The following is a 23,873-nucleotide window of genomic DNA, read 5'->3' as shown; positions in this document are numbered from 1 at the left end:
CTGCAGGCTGGCACTTCCTGTCCCTTTCACCTCTCTTAGGTAGAGGAGTTTGGTAGAAAACAGGGATGGGATTGGGCCAGAGGTTGATAGGTCCCTGCCCCTTATCTCCTCCATTCCTGGCATTTAGCCCCTGAGAGGTCTCGGGACATTCCGATTGCAGGCTCCGTGGGGCTGGATGGATAAACCCCATCTCCCTCCTGCCTGGCTAAAGGAATCAGGGCAAAGCGGGACCTCGAGTGGGCATGCGCTTTCCACGCTGCTCTGCCAGAGCTCAGAATAGTTGCCGTGCAGCATGCCCCTTGATGGGGAGGAGAGGTGCCCTCGCCCCCTTTGCCCCCCAGCTTGCTGCTCGTTACTATGCGTCTTTTATACCCAGAGCTGGAAAGGAGCTGTGTGTTCCTGTTGCAGAGAGACATGACTCCCCTGTTTTCTGTATTTGTGTTCTAGTTGGCTCGGCACAACAAAGAACTTCAGACCATGCTGAAACCTGGTGGCCAGGTGGAGGGAGACGAAGCTCTGGAGTTTTACGCCAAGCACACGGCCCAGATAGAGGTAAAGGCAGGGTAAACTCGGGGCCCGGGCCTGCGTCGAGGGCCTCCGGTGTGGGTGCCCTGGGCTGGGGTTGGCATGCAGTCATTGGTCGGAACAGTAAACAGGTCGTGGGAAGCTACAGTGCACCAGGGCCTGTGCTCAGTGGTAACAGCCAGTGATGGCCAAGCCGGTCCCGAGGCCTGCGTAAGGCCTGGCGAGAAGGCAGGTGAGTCCACACAAGGAGACGCGCCATGCATCCTGACAGGGCCGGGAGGACAAAGAAGGCATCACGAGACGGTCCCCCGGAGGGACCTGCTGTGGACTGTGGTGATCAGAGAGGCCTGTTCTGAAGAGTGGTATCTAAGCACAGACCTTCAGAAGGATGGGAATGAACAGGCAGAGCCGGGAGGCAGGAGCTTGGCAGACACGGGGAGGCCCTGAGGTGGGAGGTGAAGGTAAGGAGGTAGGATGTAGGGAGGTAGAGGGAGAGCAGATCAGAGAGGGAAGACGGGCAGCCCAGAGCCTGCAGGACCGTGTCCGCCATCCTCAGAGGAAGTCTGGACTTGACCCTCAGAGCAGTGCGGAATCACTGGAGAGTTGTACACTGAGGAGTGATACGACCAGGTCTGCCTTAGAGAAAACACACAGAAGAAACAGAATCCTCTCCATTTCGCAGCTGGGAACACTCTGAAATAGGACTCAGAGAGGTTGTGTCATCTGTCCAGTTATCCCTGTCAGAGCTGGAATTTTCACCCAAGTCTGGCACTGACCCCCGAGCCTGTGGGCGCTTTTTATGTCACCTGCCTTGTCTCCTGGCAGTCGAGAGAGCACAGACCTATGGGTGCAGGCTGTGGGCAGTCAGCGATGGTGTGTCTGTCTTGTTTGGCTAGTGAGGAAATGCACAGATTCAGTATCAGTGTCGGGGCAAAGATTTTGAAGGACTCACAGACTCCTTTGGGCCGTGTGAAATGTTCAGGATGGAGTCTTGTAAGAGTATATTCTCACCCGCGGTCTCGGGTCTCTGGGCTGTCCTAATAAAATGTGTCATTTCACTGATGAGTTGATCATGACAGTGTGTGTAAGCACATAGTCTTGACTTATTGTTGATGACCGGAAGTTTGTCCTCTGGAGCCCTTAGAAGATGAGCTTCAGGTGTTTGCGGTGTGGAATGTCGGAGGAGAAGGAGCCTTGGAGATCATCCCGAGCTCCTTGGCTCACCGGGGAGCAGACTGATGCTTGATCAGATTAAGAGGTGTGAACAAGGTCATCCACCCCGTTAGAGGTGGCAGAGCGGCTGAGTTCTGATTCCTGACTGTAAGTTTACTGAAATAAAGAGGCATGGATCAATCTTAAAGGACAGAGAGAAATGGCCAGCCAGGGTGTCCCGAGCTCTTAAATCCTGTTCCTGGGCAGCTGCCCGTGCCTTCCAGCCTCCCAGGGAATTACCTATGCAAGGCGGAGAGCGCTGTCACTCCCTGGGGCTCTTGCAGACCCCTTGTGCCTTCACTCTGGTCACTCGGGCCGGGTAGCCCTGGAGTCTGGGAGTCAGTTCTTGCCAGGAGGCCTCCTGTGTCCTCCTCTGTTGCCTCCTGAGCCCAGACACACTTCTGAGATCATGCTCCTGCCGTGTAAGGGGGGGCTGATCCAGAGCCCACTTGACGGTGTCAAGCAGGGCGGCTCTGGACAGTGGGAGACTTCAGACTGTGTGTGCACCCGTGGTACCAACCCCCGCACTACAATTCCAGTTAAATGAGGTTGGCTTATGAACCACAATTAGTATGGTAAGGAAGCTTCCATAACCTGATCTCCAACTCACTTCGGAAGCTGTTGGTCTCAAGATGACGTCTCCCAGAATGTATGGAGGCAGGACTGTGGGAACCTGTCTCGTTTCTGAGAGTTTCCCACTACAGCTTGACCTGAGTCACCTCTCTTGCTGCGCTGGGAACGGTGTTGGGAGAGAGAGAACCAGATCTTCTTGTAGAGGGCGTGAGCCCTGGACCTCACCTGACTTGTCCAGCCTCTGGGGAGGAAGGGTAAATGGAGGCCATGTCCCTATGATACTGCAGCACGTACCCCTTTGGAAATCTCTGCCCCCCAGGACTATGACAATGTAGTGTTGAAAAATTTGAACAATCTCGACCAGACAACTCTCTCTGGGGATTGAACCTATCTAGGAAGGGCCCGGGGAAAATCTGTGAGGTATCCACCCCAGGACCCAACAAAGCTAGTTTAAAGAACAGTGAGTTCTACTATACCAGTGTTAAATGGGCATATTGGTTCATGCATTGCACATGTTAGATGCCGTGACAAGTCAGAGGTAGGAGGTCACTGCAACTGCATAAACCAGTGATCCCCTTGTAGAGTTCCTATCTAGGAAAAATAACGCAACTTTGCAACCTGAGGAAGGCTATTAGGTGAGGTTTGCACCACAGCCTAGCGCTGCAGTAGGATAGCCACTGGCCATGTTTGGCTAGTTACATTAAAATTAAGTATTAAACTCAGTCCCTCGGTTGTACTAGCCACACGTGCTAGTTCTCAGTGGCCACGTGTGACTAGTGACTCTCCTTTTGGATGGGGCAGGCCCGCAGATACAGAACCATTCCATCGTTACAGAAAGTTCTACTGGATATCCCCAGCCCAGAGCCTCATCTGAATATGTACACAAAACACGCTTTAAATTGTTCCACATAAAACTTAGTCGCTAGTCAAAATAATGGGTCTGAGGTTAGAAAAATACTTTAACAGACTTACCAAAACTGTTTTCTTATAGCTCTAAGAGATACAGCCCAGTCTGGGAGCTACAAAATCACAGAAGACTGGATCAAGTCTGTGTTGTGCTGGATCTTCAACACTGGGCCCGTGGCCAGTGCAAAGATCCTTAGTTTTGTGTTGGTTTTTGAAGATGATGACTACTGAACCTCGTCCATTTTTTCCCCCTAGATTGTCAGATTAGACCGAACTATGGAACAGATTGTTTTCCCCGTGCCCAGTATATGTGAATTCCTAACCACGGAGTCAAAGCTACGAATATACTACACTACAGAGAGGGATGAGCAAGGCAGCAAGATCAACGATTTCTTCCTGCGATCCGAGGACCTCTTCAATGAGATGAATTGGCAAAAGAAGCTGCGAGGTGGGTCAGCAGCGCCTCCGGAAGCTCCAGAGACACTCGGTTCTGGGGTCTCACACAGCAGGGCTTGACGGTGGGTACGTGGACCTCCAAGTGGGAGCAGAGCTGGTGCGATTTAGGATTCTGTCCCCTTCTGGGCACCAAGAACACTGGGCACCTGTGGAGCTGATAAGCGTGCTCCAGCCTTAGGGAGGCGCCTCCCCTGGAAGGGCTTGCTTCCTGCCGCCTTTGATCTGATCTGCTTGCAGAGCTCCAGGGAGAACTGGGCATGCGCTTTCTTGGTATCTTGATGTAGAAAATAAAAGGAGCGGAGAACAGGCGGGCCTGGCGCTCACAGGATGGTGCATTTGAGCCGGAGATTCAGCCCACTTGACTGCTCATTTACTAGCCCACCTGCTCGGAAGATGCCGGTCTTCCCCCTTTTATGGGGTAGCTCGGATTTTAGACCCTAGTGTCTTTTTATAGGCAATGGAATCATTTACCGTTTGAGATGCGTCATTGGTCACCAGTGAGTCCCGTGGCGGAGCCCAGCCAGGCGGGCTGCAATTACTCATCTAAAATACTTTTATAGGGCTGTCCCGGAGGGCTTCTCCACGCCCGGTTTTCATTAGGGTTTTAACGTGATCCTGCGGTACCGACAGTACGCTAGGCGCCAACTGTTAGGACCAACGTAGAGAGGATGGTGCTTTATTCCTGTCTGTTAGTCAGGAGCCAGGATTTTTATTTGAAACCCTGGATTCCAGCTGCAGTTGTGATCACTGGGGGCTCCTGCTGCGGTGAGGGGAAGCTGGGCTAGAGGTCAGTTTCTGGACGCTTTTGTCCTCTTCCGCCCCTACCAGCCTGGGCTGGCACAGACCAGCCTCCTCTACTGCTTCCACTGCACTGCTTTGCTCCCTGCCTCCCCAGATTCGGTTGGTGTCCGAGGGGCTTGTGCAAGCAGGCTGGCCAGGGGGCGCTGTTCTCACCTCACTCCCACTCCATCTTCCCTGACCTCTAAGGGGCATCTCATCGTCCGGCACTTTAAAGCATTATCATATGTTTTGCTGAGCCGACCCATTCCTCACCCAGCCCCATGCTTGGTGCCTGGACCACCTTTAGCAGAACAGCATGCGTGTCCTCCTTGGTGTGGCCCTCAGAAGACCTAGGGGACAAGTTGCCCCACTCTCTGTGTGTCCTCGTAGCTTCTGTGGGTTTGATCTAAGCTCCTCCAGCTCAAGCATTGCAGTAGTGTTGAATGTCTACACAGCAGCATGCTTGGGCAGTAGGATAAAAGAGATACCCAGAAAGGTAGACATAGACCCCATCCGTCGTGTACTCTTGTGTTTTCAGCTATTCCATTAAATAGAAGGGAAGTTCCTCTTATTTGTTGATTTTGCTCCTCACTGAAATAGTCCATAATTCCAGCTTTAGGGGATGATCCTGAATTCGTGTATCCAAACCTCCAAAATAGTTATTAAAATGGTGATTTCACCCTTACCAATGTATGGGTCTAGTAAGTACTAAGACTGGTCAGATATATTCATTCTCTCAGAATTGTGTTATCAAATAGGTATATAAAATAGGCTGTCCAGTGGGGCTTATGAACTGAAAGAAAGGTTTTTCACCTTTTATGATGAGGTGAGATACCTGGTCATCCCTGAGATGTTGTCGTCAGCCTGGCATAATAGGAAGACCTCAGCCCCAAGAGGTGGGAGATCTGAATTCCATGCGCCTTCTGCCACCCCCTGACTCTGTGGCTCTGGGCAGATGACTTAACTTCTTCTAGGCCCTCACCTGTAAAGTGGGGAATTAAGACTACCTGATTGTTTGATTGATTGCAGAATGGCCACCTCATCATTCCAAGATTTATGTTGCATTGTAGCTAATACCTTCTCTTACTAAGTCTGTCTTTGTTTCAAAAACAGTTTTTGTCTCAGTGAAGCTTAAACACAGCTATGGCTGTCAACTGAGAGATTTTAATTGGCTTCATAGCTTTCTGTGGTAAGAGAAAAATTGAAAGTAATAACGGAATTAAACATGATTTGCATATTTAGGAAGGGGAGAGATGTACTCAGAGGTGCAATGAAATGAAATATATTTTCTTCTCTATGTAGCTTATTTCTCTTCTAATAAATCTGCAGAAAAGATTTCTGTGGCTTATTCATGAAGCTCCTCTTCCTTTTCCTGAAAGTATCACAGAGAATCATCTGCGCTTTGGAGAATCTGTAGCTAGGGCTCAGATACACAGTAAAGTCTGTCTGAGACTCAGATTGCTTCATCTTTTCTTCTGCAAGTATTAAGATACTCAGGTCCTGGGCTCTCTTGAAACCCTCTTCCCTGCTCTCCTCAAAACACACACATACACACACACACACACACACGCACACACATGCACACACCCATTCTGTGCGTTCACATCCTCTGTCCACTGTGCCTGTCTGACATCTTCACCTGAAGATCCTGGCCCCAGTGACGAGAAAACTCTGGGCTAAGAAAACTAGAAGATAGTGAAAGGAAATTGAGGCAGAATTGCACATGCTGACACTTTGTTATGTGATATTACGTGGCGTTTACCCTCATGGTTTATTACACTCACCAGAGTAGAGTGGGAAATTCTCTTGCTATATGCACATGGGGTCGAAGTCCTCACGCAAGCCCCAGTTCCTTAAAAACAAACAAACAAACTAGGGAAGAGGGTTACCAAGAGATGCCCCAGGTGCAGTTATTTAAATTGCCCTGCCCATCTGGGATCATGGTACCCTGTCTTCTTGCACCTGCGTAGATACCCAGTTGACTTGAAGGACAGAATGTTTGTTCGTATTCAGAGTGATACCACAACTTAAGTACAATGTTAGCCTTATAAAAGTAAGATTTGTGAACTGTCTGCCATAGTTGAAGACCGTCATACAGCAGCTACTCTCACACTTAGTACTGAGGACTCCTCTGAAGAGAATTCTGTCTTACCCATCACTGAGCCCTGCCATTTCCTGCCTTTTTGTCTTTAACTTCTCATGAGCCTGTTATACATACACTGATGTGGGGAGGATTTTGTAAATTCCGGTGAAACCATCACTCAGCTTCAACGGTTTTCAGCCCTTTGCCATCCTTGCCATGTGTCTCTTCTGTGCTCTCTGGAGTTTTCATATTCAGATCAGAAATGGGCTTCAGAAGAAACACCACTAGCCATTGTCTACAGAACGGGTGATTTCTCATCTTAAACTTGCTTTGGCAATTAACTTATGAAAAAGTCATTCATTAACTATAAGTGGGACTGATTCCTGGTCGGCTCCTCCACTGAAAGGTGACCTGAGCCACTTCACTTTGTCCCTGTCACTGAGCCCAGCGGGACTCTGAGCTGGGGAATGAGATCTCCCTGCCTTCTATCCTCTGCTGGGCCTCAGTTTCCCTCATCTATAAAATGAGATCTTTTAAACTAGATGATGCTTATAGCTCTAAAACTCTACAGTTTGGAAACATGATGTCTTACCAAGTGCAAACATGAGATGAGGAGTTATTAAAATATCCAGGGCTCTGTTTAATTATGCCATGACTTTATTTTGGATAGAAGCTTCCAGAGGCTTGGCTACTGCTATAGGCATCGTTCGAGTCATTGGATTTGTCCCTGTCCTAAAGTTAAATGATGACTTCATTGGGAAAGAGAAATAACACGCTAGAGATCCATTTTCACATACTCCACACTTTTCTTTGGAGGGGGATAATGTTGAATGAGACTGTCTTTTGGAAACTTTGCCTCTGGCGTGGAGATGGGAATTATTCCTGCCATACCTGTTTTTGAGCATCATCCTAAGTGTAAGGCACCACTGAAGAGTTCAGAGGAAAAGGAAGCGCCAGTGCACACAGTGTGGTCACCGGCCTGTTCTCCTCCTGCTGAGCTGCAGCCAGTGTGGTATCAACTGTCGGTAACAATGGATTAAGATGGCAGCACTGCCTCAAGGGTCTCTCGCCCTTTGTGAGGGCTTTGGTTCCACATCCTTTCTCTACTGTAGCCTTTGCAAATGGGAGCTCCACTGCTGACCGTCCAGGCAGAAGTCCCACTCCCAGTTCCTCTGCCCGCCCCGCCAAGAATGATCCCCAGACTTCAGGAACATGGCAGATGACCTGGTGTTGGGAAAGGGATCATTATCTTGCTTTTAGTCACCAGTGAGTTGGTGAAGAATTTCGAGCAAGGGAAGAGTGTGGAAGAGGTAACGTTGTTCCTAGCCTGGGGCCCAGCTGGGCCAACTCTGAATGCTGTGTGTCCCGCCCCCACAACCAGCGCCCCCCACTTCTCAAAGTCTCATTGAATTTTCGGGTCTCCTCAGGCATCTCCTTCAGTCCCAGCACCCCAGGGGCAACTGAGGACTCGGCGCATGAACCCTGGATAACCCCCAAGATTCCATAACTGATGGTGTTGACAGGGGCACGCAGGGTTTTTAGATGCTCCAACGTTTCCCCTTTCTTCTCCTTCGTAGCCCCCAATACATCTTCTGTTCCAGTAAGTCCTCTAAACAGAAACAAACCAATCTGGTGTCGTTCTGAGCCTATGAATCACCTTCAAAACAAACGATCGTTTTTACTGTTGGGGTAAAAACTGGGAACAAAAGTGGACTTGTAGGGGTGGAGCGGGAGGGCCATGTGGGTTCCCAGTGTTCTGACTTTTGCAGTCTTGCACCTCACGGGGCTCTTTCCTTGCTTCCACAGCCCAGCCCGTTCTGTATTGGTGTGCCCGCAACATGTCTTTCTGGAGCAGCATTTCATTCAACCTGGCTGTCCTGATGAATCTGCTTGTGGCCTTTTTCTACCCATTTAAAGGAGTCCGAGGAGGTACCACCCATATCTTTAATTTCCAGGAAAATTCCAGAAGCAGCAGGAAGGCTGTGACTTGCATCTTAAACGTGACCCCTGGAAGTACTGGTGCAAGTGATGGGATCCCAGTTACCCATTTTCAGACCGAATGAGAGTGTAGCTTTTACCATGGGTTTATTTTTAAATCTAACTTGAAATAATATAAATCGTATGTCCGTATTTATTTACCAGGAAAGAAAGAGAGGAAGCTATATACAGTATTAAAACCGTAAGAGTTCATCTTAGTCAGCCTCCTTGTTTTATATGTTGGGAAACTGTTTGCCAGAGAAGCTGAGAGATTTAGCCAAAGTCACACAGCCAGTTAGCGACCGAGCTAACCCTAGCACATAGATATTTTGATGCTCAATCCAGTAGATGTTTTTTTCCCATGCCATACTTGTGAAATTGATTTCAGGCTAAAGAATTGGTAAGAAATCTCTGGAATTTTTTTTTTTTTTGACAAGAGGTAGGGTGAAGCAGGACTTGAGTGACTGCAGACTGCACATCCTTGCTGTTTAGTCTATTAAGAGCTACATGCCATTATTCACATAATGAAACGTGCTGTCCATGGTCTTGATGGATTTCCCCCACCACTGTCTCCTTCCAGTCACCTGTATGCACATTCTGCACATTTTGCTGAGAAAAGGCAAGCCGTTCAGGAGGGGCATTTTTCTGTTTGGGGCTCCCGGTTTGCGTAACAGCTCTCTGGAGACATTTATGTGTGTGGGGTTCTGGGGGTTGGCGGAAGCTCCTCTTCTATTAAACATCTATGGCCTACTTTTCTGACACCTGCTACAGCCTCCTGGGAGGCCTACTTTTCAGCTCAATTTCTCATCAGAGCTTTTTGGCAGATCACCTCCCATATGTATGTCACAACCTGCCAGGAGCCACCTTGTGTGAAACATAATGGGATGAAGAGCCCAAAAGTAAGACCAAAAAACAACAAAAAAAAACCAGGAACAGTGCAGAGGTAAATTCCAGGCTCAGCTCTGGATTTAATAATGCAGACGTCATAAACGTAATAGAAGTAAATTTAAGGTCAGATTTGAAACTGGTCGTATGTTCTGTGATGTGTCTAACTTACCCATTTGAGGCGTTAGCTTTTCTGTTTGGCCTGAAGCTATGTTGAAGGCTCCATTTAAGTGATGTTTCTCCCCGCCAAAGCCGTACTTAAACACAAGCCCAAGGGGCATTTTCCTTTAAAATGCAATATCAGGAATCATAAGTGTCCTTGGCTGAAAAGTTGGGCAGGTCCACAGGGCTGCTGGGTGCTCCCCCTGTGGGACGTCTGCCTTCATCAGGCTGCCAGTCAGCAGAGGTCAGAGCGCAAAGTGGTCAACCAAGGTCTTAGGTGGAGGGGACGGAGCCCAGGCCTCTCTTCACCTCTGGGGAGCTGTTGTGCACCTCATAGCAGATTCTTCAACTGTTACTTTGGATGTGTTTTCATTTTACCCTCCACTTCCTTAAAAATATTTAAAATTGATTTTTTTAATATATCTTGGCCATTTTCTTCGCTGGTCACTTGTGGCAGTTTTGAGGCCAGTGCTGGGGCCAGTTCATTGACACCTCTCTCCTCTTCAATGATAAGCCTCATCCAGTGGAACAGCTAGATTTACAAAGTCCAGACTTCGTGTCTAGGCCTGGCTCTGCCACTCAACCTGCCACGTGACTCTGGGCGAGCCATTTCAATTAGTTCTCCTTATCCTCTCTGTTAAGAGGTGCTTAAATTGAACCAGTAGTTGTGAAACCTATGTGTGGATTTGGAAATTCCTGTAGAGGTCAGGAGAAGATAGTTGCTGACCTAGTCAGGATCTCTGGAGCATCCTGTTTCTTGCCCATCCAAGTTCAAGAACTACTGGATGCAGTGATTCTTAAAGGTCCTTCCAACTTTACAGTGGTGGCACTCAAGGTGGCATCAACCCTGGCTTTCTGTTTTGGCAGCATTGGCTTTAGAACTTCATGCAGATAGACTCAACAGAAAATGTAATTAGATGTCCTTGGAGAGAACAAGGTTGATCCAACCTAAGGAAGCCCTTTCCATTATGCAGTGACTGAGATCACCTCAAACACATCCACTCACTCAGAGGGATTTATTTTTTTCTTTTGGAAGATGTGTCAGGGGCATCTTCTGTACTCACTGTTGACCATCTTCAAGAGGAGGGTTGTGTTAGCCCGGTCTAGAAACAAAATCTGATTGGTTACCTGAAAGTATTTCTTTGAGAGCAATATTTCTGCTCATTGAATCCTGAAACCAGGATTTCCAAAATGTCCCTCTTTCAGGTGTGTAATTACCTTGCTATGTGTGCCGATGTGGCTCTGTGACTTCCAAGGCTTGTGGCTGCCAAGGACACTGTGGCCTTAAAAGCTCCTTTTTAGAAGTATCATTTTCCCCCTTTATCAGAACTGATGAGTCACAGCGTCTTTGAAAAGCATGAAAATTGGGCATCTTCAGATTTCATACTGAATTTGTAAACATGGCATGATGACTAAAGCACATAAAGTACTACTTTTTAAACTTTCTTACTGTTGAAAATTTCAAATATATAGACAAGTAGAAAGAACAGTATAATAAGCTGCCATATACCCATAAGCCCAGCTTTAACAATTACCAACATTTTGCCAGTTTTGTTTCATTTATACTCCTACTGTATTTTCTGCAAGATTTTAAAGAAGTCTAGACATCTTGTCATTTTGCCCATAGATATTTCACTGTGCATCTCTAACTTCTAAGAATATTTTAAAATGTGTATAATCACCATACCATTATCATATCTAACAAAACTAACAGTAAATCATGTCATAGCCTGTCCATATTCATGTTTCTCCAGTTGTCTCAAAGAAGTCTTTCTATAATTGTTTATTTGGAATCTAGCATTAATTTTCACCTCTGTTTTTATAGTGGGAAGACAGCAGGTTTTTATATTGTCCCCTTCAGGATTTGAGTACATGTGTTGTACTGGTCACATTTATTACACTGAGCTCTTAAGAGCAGTTTAAGATGATAATCAAGTGCTTAAGAAAATGAAAGGCAAGCCACAGGCTGGGAGAAAATACTTACAAATCATACATCAGACAAAAGGCTTATATCCAGAATATATAAAGAACTCTTACAACTCAACAATAAAAAGATTTCCTAATTAAAACAGTGGGCAGAAGATTTGATCAGTTACTTCACACAAAAAAGACATATGAATGGCCAAGAAGCACATAAAAAGATATTCAGCATCAGTAGTTATTAGAGAAATGCAAATGAAAACCACCATGACCTATTACTAGAAACCTACTAGAATGGTTAAAATTAGAAAAACTGACCATACCAAGTATTGGTGATGATGTGGAGCAAGTGGAACTCCCATATATTACTGATGGGAAGGGAAAATGGTACCATCAGTTTGGAAAACAGTATGGTTAGGTCGTCTAAAGTTAAGCATGTACTTAGGATCCCAAAATCTACTTCCATGTTTTTGTCCAAGAGAAGTGAGAACATACACCCACCCCAAGATTTGTACTTGGTTGTTTCCAGTAGCATTATTTGTAGCAACTCCAAACTGGAAACAGCCCAAATATCCATTAATTGTTAAGTGGATAAATCAATGGTGGTATATTCATATTACAGAATACTATTCAGCAATAGAAAGAACAAACTATTAATATACACAGTAACCTGAATGGATCTTAAAAATTTTGTTAAGTGAAAGAATTAAAAAGACTACCTACAAATATGGCTATTTTTCTCATTTCATGAAATTCTGGAAAATGCAAAGCTGCAGTGGTAGAAAGCAGGTCCATATTTGCCTGGCATTGGAGATGGGGGAAGGCATCAGTTGCAAAGGGCACAAGGAAACCTCTTAGGGTGATGAAGTTGTTTATATTTTTATTGTGTTGGCAGTTACATGAGGTCCTATGACTATACACACTGCCAGAAGTCATCAAAATGTGCACTTTAAAACGGATGGATTTTTTTTTTTTAATGATCGTTAAGGACCATTCCTCCAGGGGCGTATATACTCCTGGTATATGCTGTATCACCTTAGGCAAGATACTTAGCCCAAGATTCCGTTTCCTCTGGGGTAAAATGGAGATGATAACAGCAACCTCATAGGGTGATCAAGAGGGTTAAATAAATGATAATCAGCGTAAATGGCTTAATACAATATCTCACAATTGTTAAATGCACAGCAAGGGACACCTAGGCCCCAATATGCACTCCTTCCTGAATTCTGAGAAGCTTCTGCCTCTTGGTGCCCATTCCTAGTGAGGTTTACCTTTGAAGGATATCCAAAGGGAAGAGGTAGGTGGCTGGGGTTAGGGGAACCGTTTTCAGAGAGAAAGTGAGTCTCAGCAGGTGTGGACGAAATGAACTAGGACAGCCAGCAGGCTCGTGGAAGAGCTGGAACCTGCCAGGGCGTCTCTTTCCCGGGCGGCGCTTCAATCCCGGCAGTTCTGGAGAATTGAAACTCCTTTATATAAGTGGCCTTAATCATGTAGTGCTACTTGTTTACATCTGAAGGAAACTCAAAATGTGACAGCATTTGAAATAGGGGTGTTTTTTTTTTTAATGAGTGTTTTACAGAACCTTATTTTTAGCCCTGTTGGCTCATGTTATATAACCAAGCCGTCTCGTGGGACACTCTAAATAGAACTTGCAATAGCAAGAGATGACAAAAACTGGTAGAAGCTCTTTGACTACAAGGATAATCTAATTGTAGGATGATGCTAATGATACGGAAGTTGCCTTCCTCCTTGCCTTGAAGAAATCGGATGCAGGCAGGGGACCTGCAATTTTCCTTAGCATACTTTTAATAGAAATTAGAAGTTTATTCTTCCAGCTTGCCTCCCCTAAGAGTAAAGTGTGACACATGTATGAGTTTTGCTCATGGAACAAACTCATTTGATGGGTGCCTACTGGGTGCCCAGTGCTTCCCTTGGGGAATTTGGAGTCTGGTGGGGATGGGGTTTAGGGAGGGGGCAGTGACCGCTAGAGAACAGTGTCCCCTAGGGATGACCAGGGGTACAAGAATCAGAGAAGGAAGGAGCACGTGGCATGTTTTGTGAGGAGGAGACTTCCTAGAAGAGGTGACATCGAAGCTAAGACTTAACACGAGTGGGAAAGGGAGAGAATTTCCCAGGTAGAAGGAACATGTATCAGTAGAAGGCTTGCAGGTAAGAAAACATGGATGTGATTGGTTACGTCTGGGGCAGAGAACTGGACGTGAGGGTTGGGACACATGAGGCCAGAGAGGTGGTTGAAGAAAGTGACGTTACACCTGTTTTGGACTGTCACCTGCACCCGGTGAAAGCTCTGATCTCTGAGAGCCCTGCCTTGTCTTTCCAGGAACCTTGGAGCCACACTGGTCAGGGCTGCTGTGGACAGCCATGCTCATATCTCTGGCCATTGTCATTGCCCTCCCCAAGCCCCACGGCATCCGGGCCTTAATCGCTTCCACAATTCTCCGGTTGATATTTTCGGTCGGGTTACAACCCACGTTGTTTCTTCTGGGAGCTTTCAACGTAAGTATGAATACCTTCATCGCCACTTTTTTGTTTACATACAAGTAGGAATGCCTTCCGTCCTCTCCAGAATCTTGGCCTGTGCTTCCGGTGCCGAAAAATATTATCTGGGTCAACTGTTAAAATAGTGGAAGCAAGGAGAGCTGCGGGTGGCCGTCTCCCTCTTCCCCTCCTCACGAGACGGTGAACCTCTTAACGTACTCTCCGGGCACCGGCAGTCTCATTTTCAGGGAATATTCCTCTCAGAATTAGGCAGACAAAGGGAGAGAAGTTGAGATCTGGGTTAGTTTTGCCAATCAGGTCAAAGGTGTGCTAGGACGAGAGATTTGAGCCAGTAAGTCAAATGACCGAATGTTAACACAGCACCCAGTTCTGGTGAGGACCGCAGAGAAGCAAGAGGAACTGTTGACAGAGATGGAGCAGGGGGAGAGGTAAGAGGAGAATCAAGGAGAGTCACCTCAAAGTCAGTAGTGACATTTGGAAATGCTGTTTCACCGCTGTGGACGGGTAGGTGCCAGCTCCATCTGCGGAATTCCTAGGAAATGGACACAGCTGATATAAAGCCATAAATTGGAGAGGTTTCCTGGTGAAAAAAAGGAACAAATTGGGACATGTGGGGATCTAAAACTGCCTTCCAGAGGTTTCTGCCCTGAGTGTATAAGGAAACTGAGGTCACTGTTCAAAAGTGGAAGTGATACTGCAAAAAAGGTGAACCCAGTAATTGAGGGCAATCATAAATGTCCCCCAGTGGCTGTTCAGATGGCAGAGGCAGCAAGGGCGCTAGGGGAGAAGGGGGCAGGGCTGAAGTTTTGTCTTAAAGAATGGAGACAGTGGGGCCAGGAAGCAGGGGTTGAGCGGAGCATCTTCCCCACAGGCCACAGTGGCGAGGGGAGCCCGGGCCTGCTCAGGAGACGGCCACCCGTTGTGCTTCACCTCCTCTGTGGCTCACGTACTGACACGTAGGGCCTGATCCTGTACAGGGAACCTGGGCCCTGCATTTCAGGAAGACGCACTGGGGCTTCATCCTCCAGGGCAGCGTGTTCCAAGTTGATAAATCGTAGGTGAAAAGAGCGTTCCTTGGTCAAATCCATGCGCGAAATGCTGGGTTAAGCAACATGAAAGGTTTTTCACGGCAGCATTTCTGAGACTTTAACATGCTGATACGGGTTATGAATCTGTAAGAAAGGGACACTGGGTATTCGTGTTTCCCGAACTTATTTGCCCACGTTTTTTGTAAAGTATCACTTGGAATTAGTGTTGTATAGAATATAGGTTGGGAAATTCTATTCCCAATAGTGGGAAATGATTCAGGGTTTTTCTCAATTCAGTGGTTGAGAAAATTCCCTTGGTAGTGGCATGAATATACACGGATTTGAGCAGGGGGTTGGGGGACCAGTTAGGGCCTCTAGCAGGGCTTTCAGTTACGTGTGACGAGCCTGCATCTTGGTCATAACGGAGAAGAAGGAAGGTACACATGTCAGAGCTTCGGAGGGAACAGTGACACGTGGTGGGCGCAGGGTCTGAGCCTTAGCCTGAAAGCAGTGCGGGGCTTGGTCTGGGTCCTTTTCTCCAGGCAAAGAAGGTATCACTGTCTTGACTGGGTGATGAAGGAGGCAAGTATAACTCCAGGTTTTTAGTCACGGGAGGCTGGGAGAAGAATGATGCCTCCAGCTAAAACGAAGTCATGCAGGACCTGGTTTTCAGGGTGAAAATAGACCAAAATTGTTGGCTCACTGGGCTTGGGGTAACAAGACAAGCTATTAATGTTGGGTCTGATGTTTGGAAATCGGGCATGACCAGAATGACAGAGCCCCATCAGCGCTGAAGCAGGAAATGCAGGCTTCACCTGCAGTGAGAGGAAGCTTTTTAAGAAAGAAATACAGGAGAAACAAGTAAAAGGAAAAAACACTCAGTATTTTAGAGGTTGTCTTCTGCGAGTTAATTCTTTTGTTTCTCTGGCCTTTGATCATTCCATAATTTTCTCTTTAACATAAATCAGTTGGGAGAAAGACTCCGTTTGGATAATTAATGACCATTCATAATCGGGGGTGGGGGGTGGGGTGGGGGAGCTGAAACAGTAAACAATTACTCAGAGGGGATAACAAAAGAGGAACGTTTACATGCAGCAGTGGGAGAAGGAATAGCAGCTGTGGACACACAGTGAAGGAATGTTGGAGATCTAAGAGCTGGGGAAACAGCCCAGGGTGGTATCCTGGCAGCCACGTGCAGGGACGGTGGTGAGAAGGGTGCTGCAGGAGCTGGGGTTGGGTGCTAGGAGTGGACAGGGCAAGACGGCTGTGTGTGCCCTGGAGAATCCCTGGGGACGTGGGGAGAGCTGCTGCAGTAGAGAGCTGGGACCAAAAGCCACATCTGACACTAACCAAAGTGGGGTCCGTAGGAAGTGGGGACAGCAGACTAAGACCATGAATAGGAGACAGTTGCTGGTGAAGCAACAGAGAAAACGGGGGCGGAAGTTAAAGGGGAGAGTGGACTCCGGTGAAGTGGACTGCTCTGTTGTTAATACCGCAGGTGCCTGGGCTGGTGTGGGGTCCTGGAATGTCAACCAGCGCGTGGCCTTTTTTTTTTTTTCCCCTCTCTGAAACCCCAGCAACACAGTTCTTTCAGAATGAATGATGCTTTCTCACCCTAAAAAAAGACCCTACACTGGCAAAGTTTAGAATATTAGAAGAAAAAGACCTGGTGGATTGAAAGGTTAGCCTGTCTGCGAAAGCCGAACCTTCTCCGTGGGTGTTGGCTTCCCCCCTTATCTGATTGCCGAGAAGCTCGCTTGCACTGACCCACCAGATTAACTGGCACCGCTTCCCCAGCACCTGTGGCCAAGCTACCTTGGGTAGCAGGAGATGGTTTTACCAAGTGCAGCCGAAGCGCATTCTCCCCACCTTTCTCCTGATTCAGGTTTTTCTAGCAGCATCTTGCTATAGGCAGACTTCGGTCATGGGGTTTCTCTCAAAGGTGGGACTCTGTTGTACAGTAGGTCAGCCTTCAGTTGCAGGGGTCAGAAAACCTAATCCACGCTAATACAAGCAAAGGAGAAAATGTGACTGAGAATCCTAGGCCCTGGCTTCAGGTGTAGCTGAATTCAGGAGGCTGGACAGTAGCGTCAGGGCTCAGTTCCTCTCTTTTGGTTCGGTGCTGGTGGTACGCTTGGGCTCCATGGTAATGCAGGATGGATGCCAGCAGCCTCAGAGCTCACCTTCTGTCAGGTCCAAGGTCGGGTAAAGAACAAAGTTGCCTTATGCTGCAGTCCCAGGAAGGATCTCAGTGGGTGTCATTGACTCTATTTGGTCACGTGCCTATCCGTGAACCAGTCGTCGCCAGGGGATTGCCATAATTCCGACTGGCCAGGATGGAGCCCCACCCAGACCTCAAGGACCGATACATGGGAAGGGATGGATTCCCAGAGGAAAAATAGAAGTTATTCCCAACCCAAGAAGGACCAAGCGTTGGCACTTTACGAGGTCCCAGTGTGGCTCCTTCTGGGGGACAAGAGTAGTCTTCTTGGAGAGTGGGAGGGGGTCTGATAGTATAGGTTGGGAGGGAGACTTACATTTATTCTTTATACTCTTTAATGCTATTGGGAAAAAATGCTATTACTTTTACCGTATATATATGACTATTTCAATGAAATATGAGTTTATGAAAAGGAAGAAATCAGGAAAATCACATTTCTTTGCTTATTAATAAGGTTACATACTTTTCATAATTTTTTAACTTTTTATTGAGATGTAATTGACATATAATATTGTATTAGTTTCAGGTGTACAACATTTTGATTTGATACGTATATGAGTTACAAAATGAATACCACAATAAATTTAACTTTCATCACCAAAAGAAAAAAAAAAAAAAAGAAGTTATTCCCAGAAAGGGGGCAGGGGAATAGAACTCATCCAGAAGTCACTTACTTTCCCCTGCCCACCCCAAGAGAATTCTCATTTTCCCTGTAAAATTAGGAGCAGTGGATGACAAGAGCTGGCTGCTTCTCATTAAATGGCAACCCTCTAATGCCTAGAATGTAACAGAAAGTTAGAAAACACTTTTAATCATGCTGATCACAGGGTTCGTGGATTGAGGTGACTTCTGCGTTTGACTAACTCATGTAAGGATGTTAGAAATGATTCATATCTCATCTTGAAAATCATAATTTCAGTATGTGTTAATTTTGTTTGTGTCACTTACAAATGCCACTTGATTAGTGTTGCACATGAAGTTATTTGACTGTCACATTAACTTGCAGTATGCCTGAAAAGCAAAGTAATGAAATGACTTTGATCCGCAGAACAGTTCTCCGCGCGTTCGGTGGGCCCTGGGTGCAAAAGGAAGCTTTGGTTTGGGCACAGGCGCTGAGAGGCGCTTGGGGGCAAACTGCCCTCGGCTCCCGTGAAGAGTCTCGAGTTCGGCCTGGTCCGTGCTTATCTGACTGTTGCTGTCATTGTTGTCAGGTCTGCAATAAAATCATCTTTCTGATGAGCTTTGTGGGCAACTGTGGAACATTCACCAGAGGCTACCGAGCCATGGTTCTGGATGTTGAGTTCCTTTATCATTTGCTATATCTGCTGATCTGCGCCATGGGGCTCTTCGTCCATGAATTCTTCTACAGTTTGCTGGTGAGTTGCTGGTGTTGAAAGATTTTACATGTGGGCAACTAGGAGAGCATCCTCTGTCGTTCCTCCCCTCACAGACCCCTCTTTTTCATGGTGACTGGTGTGCCTGGTCTGCGAGGTCATAGCCCGCCCTGTACACAGCGTTTGGGGCATCTGGAGAGGAAAGCTACCCAGGGAGCAGGTCAGCTATCAGGAACCCAGGAGGTGCACGATCACACTGCATGATCATGATGATAGATGATGCCCGCCATCTGGGTCAGGAGATGTTGCCTCCATGTGCACCTTTGTCTGTCTGATTTCTTGGCCTCAGCCAGCACTTACAAGGAGAATGTTTTTGTGACTATCACCTTCTGACAGTTCTCATGGGATCCATTTTCCAGTGAAAACATGTAGTGCCAATAAGAACAGGAGCCATTTTCAAAGACCCAAGACCCATGACAATGAGCTTGCTAGATTTATTGATCCAGGAGACCTTTTCAACAGAAGTTGTGTTCCAGTCTGAGCCGAGTGGTTAAATGTCTTGATTTTCCATTATTTTCCCCCTGAGCAGGTTTTTAAATGACAGACCTCTATCTGCTTATTCTCCTGTCATTACAGGGAATCTTGACCTGTAGAGTTGTAGATAAAAACCCACTTCATTGTACCTATGTCAAACGACAGGAAGCATAAAACTGACCTTTCTGCGAGCAAAACCACCCATAAAGGGAATAGAAGAAGTATTAGAATGTTTCAGATGATAAAAAATGATCAAGGCCTAAGGGTTGACTTAAGACGAGGGACTTGGGAATACCCTGGCAGTCCAATGGTTAGGACTGTGCGCTTTCATTGCCAAGGGTGCAGGTCCGATCCCTGGTTGGGGAACTAAGATCCCACAAACCGCATGGTGCAGCCAAAAAAAAAAGAAACGACGAGGGATTTACTTGCAAAAAGCAGAGCAAGGAAGGCACTTCCAGGAGTTGCCGTCCATGTGGTCTCCGGGCTGGTGACTTAACTGCTCTGTGCCTCAGTTTCCCCATCTATGAAATGGGGAGAACAGTCCACTTCCTGGCAGGGCCATCATAGGGATTTTCTGCTACTTCGCGTGTCAGGGTCTGAGAACAGCACCGCCACAGAAATGCTGAGCGATGGCTGGCTGTTATTACCGTCTCTGTCATCCTGTCTCCCCTCTCCCAGCCAAACACCATCAAGGATGCACCACTTAGGCCTCCAGGATTAGCTCCTTCCTTTAGTGGTGGCTGTTGGCAGACTGCGGGATATGGATATGGATTCGTTTCCCTCATTTTAAAATAGGTCTGGTCGTACTTTGAGGTTTTAGGCAAAGAGGTCTCTGGGTACACTTGTGATGGCCATTACGTGCCCTATTTTGGTCGCTCTCTATCAGAGATCTTTAGAGCTCTGTGTATATTTCTAAGCCTTTTTGTCTCATGCAGTAACACCCCTGGGTGGGGTTCCTGTTTGTGAGTCTGGGAGGCTCAAGTCCGGAACCTGACAAATTCCTGTCCTCTCTCAGTGGGGGGGCAGAGTTGAGTCGGGGTCTCTCCCACCCCTGCTGAGGGGTCTCTCCCACGAGGTAGGGGAGTCCCCTTCAGTGCCATCTCGCCCTGGCAGAGAATGACTTTTCCGACCATCTATGTCCCGTTGGCTCTGTTTCTTTTTCTGTTCATCAAATGGTCGTCTTTTGGTCATTGGCAGTGCCAGCCGATGCCAGAACTAGACGTGGTGGGTGTCACGGTGAGACGACGCAGTGTCGTCCCAGCCCTCACGGGCCTCACAGTGTAGAAAAGAATAGTTACTGTCGCTTACTGTTCCCTGTGTGCTCTTTCTGTCCCCCCTCACGACCACCTTTGAGGCGGACGAACTCTGCAAATTACCACCGGCCAGGTGGAGCCTGGTGAGGCAGGCACCTGCCCAGAGTCGCGCCACAAGTCAGGGGCAGAGACCACGACAGCGACGCAGCTCTGTTGACCCCCGGGTCTAAGTGCTTAAGCACGGCCCTGAGCTGCCTTTCATTTGAGCCTGTGAAAAAGTCCCTGCTTCGGTGAAACCGGTATTTCACATTGCAGTCTGCGTGCCTGCCTTCCCGTCCCTCACCTGTCACAGAAGGATCAGAGGGGCTCCGAGCTCCTGGTGCTTCTACCTCGGCTCAGTGCACTTGGAGAAAGACTGACCAGGGTCAAATGAGACTGGGGTTGGCCGCTTCTTATAGGTGCTTCTGCAGGGTTTCTAAGCCATCTGGGCCTTGACTTTCTGTGACTTCAAGTGATGTGTTCCTTTTGGTGTCAAAAGCAGTATTTAACGTGTCTGTTGGGAACCACAGACAAAATACTGAAACCGTTCACATGATCCCACAAGTGAGGAAAGCCTGTGACAGGAAGGAATTGAAGAGAGACCTCTAGCAGGGAAAACCCACATGTCACGTGAAAGCTCTACACCGGCAGGGCGGAAAGGCAGAGTGGGCGACTGTGGCCTAATTGAAGTTCACCCCGAGACTGGCTGAACCCGGTCCCAAGCCTGCATTCAAGTTGTGTCCTTAGCAAACGATTAACATCCCAAGATGAAAGTGTGCAAAGTTCGTTAGCAGGCAGGTAAGAAAAGGAGAAATTCAGATGGTCAGTAAACGTGGAAGTGTCCTAATGTCAAACAGTGACATACTGATTAAAACACGAGCGTGACCCCGTGTGGTACCTGTAATGTTGGGAAAGGTTCAGAAGCAGGATCGTGCCCACTTCTAGTGAGAGTGCGCTAAAGTGGGCCTCGTTCTCTAACAGTGGTAAGGGTAAATCGGTACAGCCTTTCCAGAAAGCAGTGGAGCAATATTGTGTTGTAATATTTGACCCAGCAGTTCCATTTCTGGAAACTTGCCAAAAAGATATAACTGGACAGGTATATATACAGGTACATGCAGAGGTGTTCATCACAGCATTACTTTTAATGATATATAATTGAAAACATCTTGACTGTTTAAAAAAGGAAACGATATTGGTTGAGTAGACTGTGGTGTTTCCATACACTGGAACACTAGGTGATCATGTTTTTTTGGAAACTGACATAAGGTTTATTAGTCTTTTCCTCAGAAAAAATTATAACAGAAACAAAGCTTAAAAACATAATGAAGTAAAACTTTCCTTAACAAAGATCCATGGATATAAAATGAAAACGGTCTCAGAAATCAAATAGATCTAATTGTTCTTTTTATTAAATATAGACACAGGTGGCAGCTATATTGCCCAAAATCAAGAGACTATAAATACCTCAGGACCATATTCGAATAATCTCTAATCTAAAATGAGTGAAAGTACCAGAAGGAAGACAGAAAAGGTATTATCCAGAAAGTCAGACCACTGCTTATTTTTAACCAGAGCTGTGATGATAGTTATTTACTTAGATTTGAAAAACTATCTATTTTGATCACACCCTCACAGAGTTTCTGAGTTTGTCAATCAGGCTATCATCCAGGCAGGTACTTTAACTAGGTGATCTTTTTGACATGAAAATGTTCATGATTCTTTTTACCAAGCAAGCGGACTGTATGCCAGCTTACGGTATAATATTTTTGTAAAAATACGTATGCATACTTACACTTTTTTCAATTATGTAGTAAGGTCAGAAGGAGAGAATTTGTTGAGTAAATGTCTATAGATATTGGGGTTATTAGGGATTTTTGTTTTTTCTTTGTGCTTTTTTGCGTTTTCAAAGTTTTCTCCATTGAACTTGTCTAATTTTCTAATTAGAAGAAAGTTTTTCCTTATTATTAAGTGATATATGTCCATTGTTTTAAAATCAGAAATTATAGCTAAATGAAAAGGAAAAAGTTACTTGTCATTTCAGTGATTTGGGGGCTGTATAATCTCTGCAGTTCTTAGCCCCAGAAAACAAGTGTCATTTGTTGTCTGAAGTTGCTCTTACTTGCTGCTTCATGGTGGGTTGCTGGAAAATATTTAACCAACCTTAACAGCAACATTAGCCTTTGTACTCTTGTATCGAGTAAAGGCCTCTTCCTTGCTTCCTTTTAAGTGTCCTCCTTTGCCCGGTGCCCTTCACACTGGTCTCAGGACACAGACTGGCCTCATGGAGGCAGAGAGGCTAATTGAGCAGACGATGAACTCAGACGTAAAATTCTGTATTGGAAGGGACTCGGAGATGAGCTAGTTCAGTCCACTGATTTTACCAATGCAGAGACTGAGGTCCAGAGAGGTCTCATGGCCCGATCAACAGCTTGCAACAAGTTAAAAGCAGAGTCAGGATTCACACCCTTGTCCCCTGACTCATTTGGCTGTGCACAGTCATTCCCCAAAGCCACGGTGGAAGCAGGACCTTCAGGACAGGATCGGATGTCCACACAGAGGCCGTATGAAAGCTAGTCCCCCCAGGTCCAGAATAGCACCATGCATCTCTTCTCTCATGGCTCTCCGCCAGCCCTCCAGCCAAATATCTGAGATTGTAGTTCCTAGAAAACCAGCTACTGGTCTCCCATACCTCTGAGTACCTCCAGGGAGCCTCCCTTTCTTATGAAGCCAAGTTCTTGCAAAGCGCAGGCCCCTTGGACAGAGGGCGCACCAAGATGGTGAACCCGCTGTGAATCGCAGGGGGTCTCTGCCCCACCAGGGCCATAGGAAGGGTTTAGGCTTCCTGGCGTGTTACCACCGCCAGCGTCCCTGCTGTGTGCTACCTGTGTGACCTTGGCCCAGTCTCTTCGTCAGGAATTTAATGATAATTACCATCAATTGTGGACTTACTCAGCACATAAGTATGACTGTATGCTAAGCACTGTATATACATTGTCTATTTATTCTTTACAATAAGTCTCTCTCCTCCAGTCTGCAAATGATGAAACTGAGGCTCCGAGAGGAAGGGGGTAGTACCTGGTCCTGGTGGTAGCAAGCGGTTGAGCTGAGGTTTGAACCTCTGTCCACTCCAGAGTCCCTGCTCCCTGGCCTGGCCCATTGCAGGTCAGCCAGTCCCATATCCAGAGTGGCTGGCCCTTAATAGAAGTGCAGTGAATAATCCCTAAATGAATACCAGGCCCCTCATCCCTTTCCTCCCCCTTGTCCTCTGCAGCTCACTGGTACAGCCTGTATTTTCTCTATTCCCAAGACCTCTAAGCTACATGTAAACAACTTGAAATTGCTATTGTTTCCCACCCTCCTTCTCTATATTTGTTTTTCCTTATTTTTACCATCTCGGTTTTCACTGTTAACACAGGCAGGTGTAACACGTTAAGAGTATAATGCTTTTGAGTTTCCGGAAGGGTA

General features: G+C 46.8%; 1 protein-coding gene across 1 annotated transcript in view; it reads left to right on the top strand.

Moving 5' to 3' along the window:
- Positions 1 to 23,873, top strand: part of ITPR1 (inositol 1,4,5-trisphosphate receptor type 1) — a 329,901-nt gene that overhangs the window by 273,249 nt on the left and 32,779 nt on the right. The window contains exons 48-52 of the mRNA XM_082638311.1: positions 448 to 552; positions 3,472 to 3,664; positions 8,342 to 8,464; positions 13,821 to 13,996; positions 18,460 to 18,624. Coding sequence (XP_082494437.1) covers positions 448 to 552; positions 3,472 to 3,664; positions 8,342 to 8,464; positions 13,821 to 13,996; positions 18,460 to 18,624 — 762 coding nt within the window. The remainder of the gene's footprint in view (positions 1 to 447; positions 553 to 3,471; positions 3,665 to 8,341; positions 8,465 to 13,820; positions 13,997 to 18,459; positions 18,625 to 23,873) is intronic.

This window comes from Mesoplodon mirus (assembly GCF_964341445.2).
Source record: "Mesoplodon mirus genome assembly, chromosome: 12".
Lineage (NCBI taxonomy): Eukaryota > Metazoa > Chordata > Mammalia > Artiodactyla > Ziphiidae > Mesoplodon > Mesoplodon mirus.
The sequence above is the reverse complement of the archived record's forward strand: the minus strand, read 5'-3'. Positions and strand labels throughout refer to the sequence as shown.